This window comes from Panthera tigris, chromosome B3 (genome assembly GCF_018350195.1).
Source record: "Panthera tigris isolate Pti1 chromosome B3, P.tigris_Pti1_mat1.1, whole genome shotgun sequence".
Classification (NCBI taxonomy): Eukaryota; Metazoa; Chordata; class Mammalia; order Carnivora; family Felidae; genus Panthera; species Panthera tigris.
In genome coordinates, this window is record NC_056665.1 from 134,906,378 (window position 1) to 134,919,285 (window position 12,908).

General features: G+C 54.6%; 1 protein-coding gene across 1 annotated transcript in view; it reads left to right on the forward strand.

Moving 5' to 3' along the window:
• The window catches only part of RIN3 (Ras and Rab interactor 3), a 122,657-nt gene that overhangs the window by 79,550 nt on the left and 30,199 nt on the right, over positions 1–12,908 (forward strand). The window contains exon 5 of the mRNA XM_042990415.1: positions 7,151–7,242. Coding sequence (XP_042846349.1) covers positions 7,151–7,242 — 92 coding nt within the window. The remainder of the gene's footprint in view (positions 1–7,150; positions 7,243–12,908) is intronic.

Sequence of the window (12,908 nt, forward strand, 5' to 3'; positions counted from 1 at the left end):
TGAGGCTTAACTTCCTCTTCTGTAAAATGGGAATGCTCATACCCGCTGACACATGCCAGAGAAAGAAAGCGGATAAAGGAGCCACCCAGCAGCTAGTAGGCGTTCTGGTTCTGTTTCCGTGGGTTGGGCCCTGGGAGGGCGTGCTGGAGTAGTGACTTTGTGTCCAGAGAGATCTGGAGCCATGGTCACCAAGCGCACGCTGTCACCTGCCGACCTTTCCGCCTCTGGCTGCTGTTTCTCTGCGTTCCAGAAAAACAGGTGCCCGTTTGCCCACCCTCAGCTGCTCAGGGAACCCACGAGATCACAGGGCACAGAGCCCGTATGTCTCGAAGTCAACATTACCGTATTTGGAGTCAGCACCAAGGCCGTATGTGAGGAGTGAGATGCTGTGGGAGGAAGAGCCCCAGGCCAGGAGCTGGAGACCCGTTACCTCGCTGTCATCCGGCCTCCCCTAGCTGTGGATGCCTTAGCTCTCAAGGGGATGGTCGCCAAGATGGCAGAGCATAGAGCCAGCACTTTCCTTGGGAGCACACGCTCCCCCCTCCCTGTCCCCATGCGGGAAGACACGGGCCCTGCTTCAGAGTGCTCACCCTAACGTCCCGGGCTGGATGGTCGTCTGGTGTGAGGGCTCTAGAGAGCCTTCCCAGACCTGCCTGGGTTTTGCAGTCGCCCAGGAAGCTGGTTAAAAATACAGACTCCTGAGGGCACCTGGGTGGCTCAGTCAGTTAAGCATCCGACTTCAGCTCAGGTCATGATCTCACAGTTCGTGAGTTCGAGCCCTGCGTCAGGCTCTGTGCTGACAGCTGGGAACCTGGAGCCTGCTTTGGATTCTGTGTCTCCCTCTCCCTCTGCCCTTCCCCCTGCCTCTCTCTCTCTGTCTCTCAAATAAACAGGACAAAAAATTTTAAAACAATACCGACTCCTGGAGTCTACCCCAGAGATTCTGACCCAGCGGGTCTGGGGTGGGGCGCAGTCATAGCTTAGCTGGGGCTCCCCTAGAGGCACGCATACAGGTGATGCTAAAGGACTTGCCCCCAAGGAGAGAGCAGCAGGGGGAGGGGGAGCTAGGACGCGGGAGGGAGAAGAGTCCAGCAGAGGTGAGATTGCAGGGGCCATCCCAGCCTCAGCAGGATCCCAAGGGCGGCTCTGGAGCAGAAGAGAGACCTCAGCGTTGTCCACCTTAAAGCCAGCGGGGCTAGGCTTTCGTACCCACCAAGCCACCCGACCAGCCCCCATGACAGAGGCATTTGTGGCTCTCCGCAGGGTCAGTGGGGCAGGCAGTGAGGCTCCAGCATTCAGGACAACCCTCTGAGGGTCACAGGTGCCAGTCCCCGGGAGCAGACCCCGATGAGGCTGGGCGATGGGTGGGCAGGGCTGGTAAGAGGCGTCCGTGGGTCAGGCTGGGGCAGCAGCAGACTGAGCAAACCGGCTCCCATTGATTGACCAGGCATCTGTGTAGAGTCAGGCTTGGTCTGCGCTCTGCCCACAGAGTTCTTTCTAACCCCTACAGCTGGCTTGTGGGGAGGTGTTCTCATCTACGGACCCACTTCAGAGGCTGATGCCCCCTGCCCCCAAGTTGTGCTAAGAATCAGACACAAAGTTCCTTGTAAGGGGCCTGCCAGAGGGCCTGGCGTGACGTAAACACTCCAGGGGCCATCACGGGTGTTCTTACAGCTGTTACAGACAAGGAAACTGAGGCTGGGGCCGTCGCCCGCTCAGGTCACACAGCTCAGTCCTGAGCCGATTTGAACCCAAGCTTATCTGGACCCCCAAACCCCAGCTGCTTCTTCCCGGCACACGATGCAGGGCCTGGGGCCTAGAGAGTGCATGTGCTGTTCCCCTGCAGCCCTCCCCTTCCACGGGTGGGAGGGTCCAGGCCTTCCTGTGGAACAGGTGACACTGGAGACCAAGCAAGGAAGAGCAGGGAGAGAATTCTAGGTAGAGGACACCGCACGGCGGGGAAGACTGGCGGTGGGAAGCTTGGGAACGGCTGTGTGGGAGAGCTGGACACGGGGGTGGGGATGAGATGGAAGGCCTCGAACGCCAAGCCCGGGAGCTGTGGGGACATCCTTCCTCGGCTGCTGTGAGCCCCACCACTGCTCCCAGTCGGGCCGCTCTCTAGCACACCTGCGTGGCCGCAGCAGACGGCAGAGGGGAGGAGGGGAGAGGGGAGACCAGCCCAGGGCCACCGCAGCCACGCAGTGCCTGCGGGGAGGCCCCTGCCCCAGCGCCGGCTGGAGGAACTGAGAGGGGTGGGGGGGACAGCCACTGCAGAAGGGAGTCAGGGAACAGAGGAGCCAGGGGGGCGCTGGGGCTGCTCTCCTGGGCAACAGGGCCGTGAACACATTGGATCTTTTCTGGAGCACTGACTGTGCTCCAGGCACTCTACCAAGCCCCTTACAAGGACCGCGAGGACAAATCCTTAGCGCACCCAGGGGCCAGGCGTCTAGCCTCGTGGAGTGGGTGCCGTTAGCTGAAATGAGGAAGGAAGGGTGGAGACCCTCGGGCCTGACTACACAATGTTGTGACTAAGCTACCACCCTCCTTTCCCACGGGGGCAGGGTGGTAGGCCGGTCCTCTTTGCCTCTGAAGAAAGCTGTTTCTGGCGTTGCCTTCCCAGCTTCCTCAGGAGCCGTGGTCTTACCTGGGGGTGGTGCCCGTGAGCGGCGGAGAGGGAAGGAGCCCGACCACGCTGGGAAGCACCCATGACCTGTGCTTTTAGGAGGAGGAATGAAACACACAAGCCCTCACTAGGTGCTGGCATGCACTGCCGGCATTTTCTATGCCCCGGCTCATTGAATTCTCAAAACAAGCCCGTGGGAGGGCATCGTGTCCCCTCCGTCAGACCGGGAAGCTGAGAAGGAAATGACACCCAGCCAGGACTGGCAGAGCTAGGGGTTTCGCAGGGTCTGTCGAAGTTCATGCTGGTTTTCACCTTCTCCCTCTCTCTCACTTGGAAAGTTTACCAAAGTAGGGTGCCTGGGTGGCTCAGTCAGTTAAGCGTCTGACTCTTGATTTCGGCTCAGGTCACGATCTTGTGGCTCGTGAGACCATCGAGCCCCGTGTTGGGCTCTGTGCTGACAGTGCAGAGCCTGCTTAGGATTCTCTCTCTCTCTCTCTCTCTCTCTCTCTCTCTCTACCTTTCCCCAACTTGCACTTTCTCTCTCTCTCTCTCTCTCTCTCTCTCTCTCTCTCTCTCTCTCAAATAAATAAATAAACAAACAAAAATGTTTTAGGGGTGCCTGGGTGGCTCAGTCGGTGAAGCGTCCAACTTGGGCTTAGGTCATGAATCTCACGGTTTTTGAGTTCGAGCCCCGCGTCGGGCTCTGTGCTGACAGCTCGGAGCCTGGAGCCTGCTTTGGATTCTGTGTCTCCCTCTCTCTCTCTGCCCCTCTCCCACTCGCATGTGCTCCCTCTCAAAAATAAATAAAACATTAAAAAAATTAAAACAAAATTTTTTTAATAAAAAATTTACCAAAATAAGATCATGTTTTTTCCCCTACAGTGATGAACTTTCAAAACCACAAAAGTCACCCAAGGGCTCTCAGGGATGGAGCTGGGGGTGCCATGGGGGCATTGAGGGGACACATATTGTTCCCACAAGCCAGGACATTCCAGGACATTCCATGGAAATAAGCATTCCCCAGGTCACCCCAAGGCTTTACAGGAACTGGGCAGGGTTGCCCAGCCCTCAGGGGAAGAGAAAATGAGCATTAATGAGATAGTATACTCATTATGTGTGTTTTTGGTATGTGGTGTTTTTCCATCCTGTTTATTTTTTTTTATTTTATTTTTTATTTTTTAAAATTTACATCCAAATTAGCATATAGTGAAACAATGATTTCAGGAGTAGACTCCTTAATGCCCCTTACCTGTTTAGCCCATCCCGCCTCCCACAAGCCCTCCAGCCACCCTCAGTTTGTTCTCCATATTTATGAGCCTCTTCTGTTTTGTCTCCCTCCCTGTTTTTATTTCAATCCTGTTTATACTCCCATTATAATGGGAGTATAGTATAACACGAAAATATATTTGGTTTGGTCTTTGTCCCCGTTCCCAACACAAAGCTCCTAAAACCCTTGGGATTGCCTGAGTGACAGGGTGTCTTTTGTTAGTCATCATGAGCCCCTTTTAGTGATACCTGAGTTTGTGCCAAGAGCTGACATAGGCAGGACCCCCAGGGAGCCTCAGGATGGGCTGGTCACCAGGAAGACAGAGTGTTCAGAGGGCTGGGACTTGCAGCCCCACCCACCCACCTCCCACTTGCTGAACACACTGAGGTGCCAGGAGGGTGGCGCGCCCAGAGAGGCATCCAAGTTCAGCGCCCCTTCCTCCGTACCTTGCCTATGCACCTCTTTGGGCTGTTCCTGAGTTGCATCCTTTATAATAAACTGGTAAATGTAAGGAAAGCATTTCCCTGAGTTCTGTGCACCATTCTGGCAAATGGTCAAACCTGAGGAGGGGGCTGTGGGAACCTGCAAGTTATAGCCAGTCAGTCGGGAAGTGCAGGTGGTCCGGGACTTGCAACAGGCTTCTGAAGGTGGGGCGGAGTCCCTTACCTGTGGGGGCTACACTACTTCTAAGTAATTAGCACCAGAATGGAATTAACTCGTGGGACACCCTGTTGGTGTGTGGAAAATTGCAAAATTGGTGGTTAGTGTTAGAAAACACCCTGGAGGGGATCATAAAATTGATCTAGTGGATCAGGACTGCTCTCCTTTTAAAGGAAAATTTAGGGGCATCTGGGTGGCTCAGTCAGTTGAGCGACCGACTTCGGCTCAGGTCATGATCTCACAGTTTGTGAGTTCGAGCCCCGCGTCGGACTCTGTGTTGACAGCTCGGAGCCTGGAGCCTGCTTCAGATTCTGTGTCTCCCTCTCTCTCTGCCCCTCCCCTACTCATGCTCTGTCTCTCTCTGTCTCAGAAATAAATAAACATTAAAAAAAAATTAAAGGAAAATTTAAATGAGACTGGGAAATATCAGAATGTGTCTCACATAAGTTGGATAAGTCTTGTTTTGCTAAACTCTTGCTTTAGTTATGTGTGTGTATGAGTGTGTGTGAGGGAGAGAGCGTGTGCGTGGGGATATACACTGCTTCGAGATGCCAAATGTGTTTCTTACTGGCGGTCATGGTCAAAACGTTCAAAAACCACTGAGTAGAATAGAGGCCTTTAGGGAGGGGCATCTCCTACCCTGGGAGGTACACAGGCTGACCCACCCACGTGTGGGGGGACATGTTGGAACATTCATGCTTATTCCATTGGAGCATTATTCCATTTTTCAAATTTCCGTTTTTGTGAATGCTTTTTAAGGGACTTAATGGTCCGTTATATAAGGAATGTATACGTACACACGTACACATACACACAACCGGAGAGGTGCTCGATTTTTATTTGTATGGATAGCTTTTGTTTTGGGGGCTGTGATTCGCATCCCAGGCTGTGTCCATCAGGATCCCCTTGAGAGCTAGTGAAAAATATGGATTCTTGGGGGCCCCGGGTGGCTCAGTTGGTTAAGCGTCTGACTCTTGACTTCAGCTCAGGTCATGATCTCAGGGTGACTGGGATGAACCCCACACTGGGCTCTGCACTGACAGCACAGAGCCTGCTTGGGATTCTCTCTGTCCCTCTCTCTCTCTCTCTCTCTCTCTCTCTCTGCCCCTCCCCTGCTCATGAGCCTGCACACACTCTCTCTCACTCTGTCTCGTGTGTGTGTGTGTGTGTCTCTGTGTGTGTGTGTGTGTGTGTGTGTATGGATTCCTAGCCCACCCCCAGACCTGACCCTGGGAGCCCATGCACGTAGATCTGAGGATCTGCATTTTTAGCAGCCCTCCCATGGGATTCTGATCCAAAGTTAAGTAATACAAAGGTATTAATACCTACCCACATGCTGTGATACAGTCATCATCATCATCATCATCATCATCATCGTCGTCGTCGTCGTAATAGTAATAATATCATGTGACACAAAGCCTGCAAACACCCAGCTCAGTACCTGGCACATAATAGTCACTCAACAAACACTCTATCCTGTGGGTGCTTTGCCTTGGATCAGAAGAGGCAGCCCCTGGGTGAAGTGTTGAATTGGATGAAGTGTCAGGGAGTGGGGACAGATGAAGTCCTTGAACAACACTGGGTCATGGAGAAGGAGGGGGTCCATGGTACAGCCTCAAAGGATGTGTAGAATCTAAGTAGACGTGTTCGGGGGGAAGAGGGGGCCTTCCCTCTATGCAAAGCTCAGAGGTGCGGCATAGCAAAGCATGCTCCCTACAGGAAAATGAGCATGCCCTTTTGGGAGGCAGCCAGGAGGCCCCTGAGTGCAAGAGAAGGGTCTGTGGTGCAGAAGCGAGGAGCTGGCGGGAGAGGCAGGGGGCAGAGCCAAGGCCAGGGAAGGCCGTGGACGCAGGGGTCCCAGGCTGGGGGTGGTCTGCAGCCACCATGACGGCATCTTGAGCAGCACACAGAGAAGGGGGGGTGAGGGGGCATAGGAGAGTGTCCTGGTGGCGGGGGGTGGGCACCAAATGAGCTGAGGGACTCTGCAGGCCATTACGACATACACAGTGACCGAGGAGCCACTGGAAACCCTGCTGGCAGGCCAGAGAGCCAACTGGGTAAACTGAGGCAACACAGGGATGAATTGCGCCATCCTTCAAAGTTAGAGATTGGGATAGTGGTGGCCTGAGTTGGGGATGAGCACTGAGGGTGCAGCCTGGGTCTAGGCCCGGCCTGCCCGGAGGGGCCGACTGGTAACCTTCACAGGGGAAGCCTGACTATGAGCTCACTGCCCATCTCAGCGTGGACCCACAATGGTTAGCAGCAGGCAGGAAGGCGTGGGTCACTACCCAGAATAGCACCAGTAGAGGAAACTTCCTGGGCTTCCCACAGGAAAACCAGGGAGAAGCCGTGACCCACCCCCCTCAACTCCCAAGCACAGTCTCCCATTTCTCCGGGTCCCTCAGTGCTGGCACAGGACTAGAGCCGACTGATGGCTCCCTCGGCCACAGGGCTCAGCTCCTGGGCCCCCAGGGAAGCTTCCAGTCTGCATGGAGACCCATCAGCCATCAGGGTTGCTTCCTTTATGGGCTGTGGGGCCAGGGAATGGGCACATGGGTCCCTCTCCCCCACATGACCTCCGACCTTTCCTGTCTCCACAGAGATTTGCTGCCCTTCACGCTGAGGCTGCCCCAGGCCATCCTTGAGGCCCACAGCTTCACAGACCTCGAGACCATCTCCAACCTGGGCCTGGGTAAGTCCCCGCCGAGGTTCAGGCCAGGTGGCAGGGCTTTTGGAAATGGGGCCTCAGGACTGCTGCTCACCTGTGCACGGGGGCAGCCCCTTCGGCTAAGGCCAAGCTGGATGCTGAGTCCCACCCAGCTCCCGTGGGACCACCCCTCCCCCTCCCCTGGCTGCTGAGCCCCCGTAGCCCGCAGACTCTCCCAGTTTCCAAAGTGGCACCTTTTACAGCTACCCAGAAGGTCTGATGCGCAGCCTTATTGGGTCTGGGGGAGCCGGGGCCAGTCAGGACCAGCACAGGCTGACCCGCAGTCAGGACGTGGCTCTGGGAAAGGCCAAGCCAAACTCCCAGGCCTTTGTCCGCTGACCAGAGCTGGGCACCAGCCCTGCCGCACCCCCCTGGCCTCCCCCGCTGCGCCAGAAAGAAGAACAGCATGAACGTGACTGTGAGCTGAATGCGGGATGGGTAACAGGTTTGTAACTCACACAGCCCAAGTGGCATAATGACATCCAAGCACGACCTCTCCACTGCCCCTCACCTGCACCCCATGGCCTTCACAGTAGGTTTGCAGCAAGCAGTCAGGGGCCTGTCCGAGGCCAAGTCAGCAGGGCAAGTGAGCCGCACGGGCTGCATCTGGAGAGGTTTACTTCTGACGGGAGGGGTCTGCCTGCTCCAGCCCTCGGCCCCACAGTGGGGTTCAGGCCGTGCCGTGTGCGGGTCTTGGCCTACAAGCGACCAGTGTTGTGGCTGGACCGGCCCTTGTGGTTCTTATTACGTTTGCAAGACACCCTTCAGCAACAACCATCAGGAGACTTTGAAAAAAAATAAAGGTTTATTAAGAGACTCTCTTAAAGATAGAGAACAAATTGAGGGTTGATGAAAGGAGGGGGCGGGGATGGGCTAGATGGGTGATGGGTACTAAGGACAGCCCTTGTTGGGATGAACGCTGGATGTTGTATGGAAGTGATGAAACACTGAATTCTCCTCCTGAAACCAATATTGCTCTGTACGGTAACTAGCTAGACTTTAAATACAAATTTGAAAAGAAGATTGGGGCGCCCGGGTGGCTCAGTCGGTTAAGCGGCCGACTTCGGCTCAGGTCACGATCTCACGGTCCGCGAGTTCGAGCCCCGCGTCGGGCTCTGTGCTGATGGCTCAGAGCCCGGAGCCCGTTTCCGATTCTGTGTCTCCCTCTCTCTCTCTCTGCCCCTCCCCTGTTCATGCTCTGCGTCTCTCTGTCTCAAAAATAAATAAACATTTAAAAAATTTTTTTTTAATTTGAAAAGAAGAAAAAGAAAGGTTTATTGCTTACAAGACCTAGAAACTACATAGCACCCCGGGGGCCCCACAGTGAGGTCATGGGGAGAAAGCACATGTGGGCCAGGGGTTCTGCTTTTTTGGAGGTTGACAGTGGAAACCTAGGGTTTCACAGGCTCACTCTTAATTGGTGAATTTAAAACATGAGGGGGGATGGGGCGCCTGGGTGACTCAGTCGGTTAAGCTTCGGACTCTTGATTTCAGCTCAGGTCATGATCCCAGGGTCACGGGATGGAGCCCCATTCCCACTCTGGGTGTGGAGCCTGCTTGAGATCCTGTCTCTCCCCCTGCCCCTTACCTGCTTATGCATGCATGGGTGTGTGAGCTCTCTCTCTCTCTCTCTCTCTCTCTCTCTCTATCTTTCAAACAAACTATGAGAGGGAAATTTAATATGCACGAAGAGAGAAAATAAAAGTGGCCCAAATGGTCAGCTGTCTAAATCAACCAAGATCTCTAGAACAAAGGAGCCTCAGTGGAGGAGGGCAGCCTGGCTGTTATCTAGTCTTGTGACTGGCGACGTGTTTATTCAAAATACCGTTGAAGGATGCCTCTTTGGAATGGATACCTCAGCAATTAAAGCTTAAGTCAGGCACTTAGATTGTGAAAAGAAAAAAAAAACTGGTAGGGATTACACAACAGGCAGGTGTCCAGGGGCTCCCCAAAGGTTTTGCTCACCTGGAGGAACATGGCTGCCCCCACTAAACCCTAGACACACACTGTGTTTAAGAGAATCTTCTCCCCTGGGTAGAGGCACATTCCTTTCCGGAAGAGACAAGCCCTTCTGTCCTGGGAGTGCTCGACCTCAGGCACCTTAAGGAAGTGGAGAAGAGAGGTTGCCGTCTGGGAGGACAGTGGCATTTCAGATTCGTCTGTCAGCACCTGCTTCCCTGAGAAGCGGATTGAAATGGAACCTGGGTGTGCGGCAGACTGGGAACTGGAGGGTTCTGGTCAGACCTGGCGCCCCCTAGAGGCTGTAATGCAAAGCAAGGCCTCCAGAATCACTTTTCCCTGTGGCCAAGGAAGGGTTAACTTTTCAGGCCGTGCCCAGAATGGACAGAGACCCAGAGCCCAAAGTGCACATGCCTTCATAGGCCAGAGGTGCCTCTGAGATGGGCAGCTGTAGGCCTCCCGACCTTCACCCGTAACGACGATACCAAATACGCAGGGAGCAGCTTTGCCAAGAGCCCGGATGCGCCGGGCATTGTGCCCCCAGCATCTCATTATTCCAGGCAAGGCATTCTCATGACAAAGACCTGAAGCCCCCTCAAACTGGCAGAGATGAAAGGGGACTCCGTGAAGGGACACTGAGGAGTCTCCGAGAAACAGAGCAAAAGGCCAGCCAGGCTTTGCGGGCAGCAGCAGCTGCCTCGCTGGCTTCCTCCCTAACCGCGGGTCCCTGCTCCCCGACAACACCCCCTGCCTCCCCTGGGCCGGGCTCTGGTGCCAGCCTCACGCCACCCGCTGACCTTGCAGTTGGAAGAAGTTGTGAGGCTGTGTGTTTCCTCCTGTCACCGAGTGTCTGCAATGTAATTTTTTTGGCATTCTACTCACTTTTTACACGGTGAGTAGAATGTGATAAAAATCCAATTCCCAGCAAAGCCCTGGTGCTCAGGCAGGGGTGATGTTGCCAAGACAGAGATATTTATTTGCAGGGTCAGCACCACGTGGTGGCCCAGAGCAGGTGCTTGTTGCTCACGAACTGATGTAAGAGAGTCCAGGTTTGGCCTTGGAAAGGCTGGCGTTTAATAGGAAGCCAGGCTGCAGAGGGGTTGTCTTGGGGCCGCAAAGCTGACATGGGGATGAAACTGCATGCAGTTGATTCTTAGCACAAGGGGAACCTAGAGCAAGTACTTAATGGCAACCAGGGGTCAGATTTGTAGAGGTTCTCAGACACGCTTGCAATCTATATATGCTTAATATATTTTCTAAAGTGTATTTATTTATTTTGAGAGAGAGAGAGAGAGCACAAGTTGGGGAGGGGCAGAGAGAGAGAGTGGAGGAGTGAGAGAATCCCAAGCAGGCTCCGAGCTGCCAGTGCAGAGCCCGACACGGGGCTCAAACTCACGAACTGCAAGATCATGACCTGAGCTGAAGTCTGATGCTTAACCGACTGAGCCACCCAGGAACCCGCTATGCTTAATATTTTTAAAATATGTTCAGAGAAAGCACATGTTCTATAGCTCTCCCAAATTTGCATGTAATTTGCTTTTTCCTTTACATTATACAATGTGAAATTTCCTAGTTATTAAAAATTCAGTGAAAAGTCATGTGTGAATGACTGTCCAACAGCCTATCTTGGGGATGCCACAAAAACAGTGATTCGCTAAACTCAGAGGACTTTCAGGCTGTTTCCATGACATCTGGACTGCTTTGCTGCATTTACTCATCCCCTCTCTGCCCTGCCACGAGTCCGCCCCCCCACCCGCCCAAGGGTGAAACCTTCATCATCTTTGCCCTCAGAGCCTACAGCCCAGGACCCGGCCTGGCCTGGCCCAGCCCCTCTGAGGATCGCAGGAGTGGGCACCTGGTGAGAGGCGTCCCCGGCCGAGCTGTAGGATGCTACAGGGCCGGCAAAGCACCTGCCTCAGTCTGCAGCAGCCCAGAGGCCGTGAAGATACGGGTGCTCAGGGGATCTCCGGCCGCTGAGCCAGGGCTTGGCAGGATGCCAGTGGGCACAAGCGCCCCCAGCTTTGCCAACCACTGGCATTGCACGACAGTGTTCCGGTTCTCCTCTGGCCTTGGCATTCTGCAGGCTACAGAGAAAGTTACCTACTTCCCTTTTTTTTTTCCAGCATAGAGGCCTGTGCTGCTGCTGTGGTTCCCTAACAGGCCCCCAGACCCTAAGATATAGATCCTCAGGTCCCAGCTTCCCCCCACCCCCAGAGTGGCCTTGGCTCTGAGGCCTCTGCTCTGCCAGAGCGTAGCCACCAGGCCTAGCTTAGGGGCAGGGGAGCAGTCCTTAGTCACCCAGGCCCGGGGCCCTTTGTTCTGAACCCCAATGTCTGTTCCTGCCAGAATCTACATCTGAGTGGTGGAAAATGTGTCCTTTTTTTTTTTTTTTTTTTTTTCTTCTGTGCATCATGGACCCACCTTGCTATGCGGAGGCAGGCTGTCGACCTGAGTCGTGACAGATAGTATGAGTTTGCCAGGTGGAGAGGGTAGGAAAAGAATTCCAAGCAGAGGGAACAGCATTAGCCAAGACCTTAAGGTGGGGCAGCCCGTGACACATTCAGGAAGAAGCGAGTGGGTGAAGTTGGAAAAGATGCACAGTGCCAGGTCCCATAGGCCTCGAATGCCAGCCTGAAGGGCTGGCAGTGAGTTCTTCAGAGAACTCGGTTAATGTCTGACTCTTGATTTCTGCTCAGGTCATGATCTCCCGGTTAGGGGGATGGAGTCCCACATTGGGCTCCGCACTGACAGCACAGAGCCTGCTTGGGATTCTCTCTCTCCCTCTTTCTCTGCCCCTCCCCTCCCTGCCCATTCACACGCTCTCGCTCTCACTCTCTCGCTCTCTCTCTCAAAATAAACCAACATTAAAAAAAAAGTAAAGGGTTGGCAGTGATTCTGAACAAAGAGCAACCAAGCCCAGCATGGTGTCCCAAGGAGGAAAATGGATGGGGCTGTGGGCAGGCTATGGCCACGATCTAAGACACCAATGATGAGAACGTCCAGGCATCGGTGACAGTTGTGTTCACCATCTAGCCTATGACTACCGTCTTCACCCAAAGGAAGGTCTTCAGAGAACTTGGTGGTGGGCATCAGGGACCTCAGCTCACATGTGGGGCGGCTGCCAGTTCACCCTTGAGCCAGACTGGCTTCTCTTTGCTGGGAATTCTTCCAGAAGAGATGACTCTCTACTGGTCCTGTGTAGTCAGGGCTCGGTGCTTCCGATGCTCGCCTCTCGGGGCCAGAACATCTGTGTGCTTGGTGTGAAGCACCCCGGGGGAGCGGATCAGTCACGGCGAGGTCAGTAGCTGCCCAAGAGAGCCAAGTGCAGGGCCCAGACGGTCGTGAGGAGCATCCCACCCCGGACGTGAGAGAGCCCAGAGGCTCCCGTCCACCCCGGGCACCCCATGTCCTCAGGCAGTGGCTGTGATGTACGCAGGGCTTGGCAAATGGGGAACGGTCACGTGAAAGCCTGTCGCCCTTGTTACCGTGGAGACAGCTGGCCGCGACACTCAGGATGCCCGACATGGGGTCTCTGCCCGGGACGGGGCTGAACCGGGAGCCCCGCTCTCCTTCCTGATGCACACACTCGCTTTCAGTCAGTGTCCCGGCAGCCCCATCGTCCTGCCAGCCATCTTGTGGTGGCCTCTTTCTTTCGCCCTCAAGAGGCTGTTGTGTTCTTACCACATCGCCAG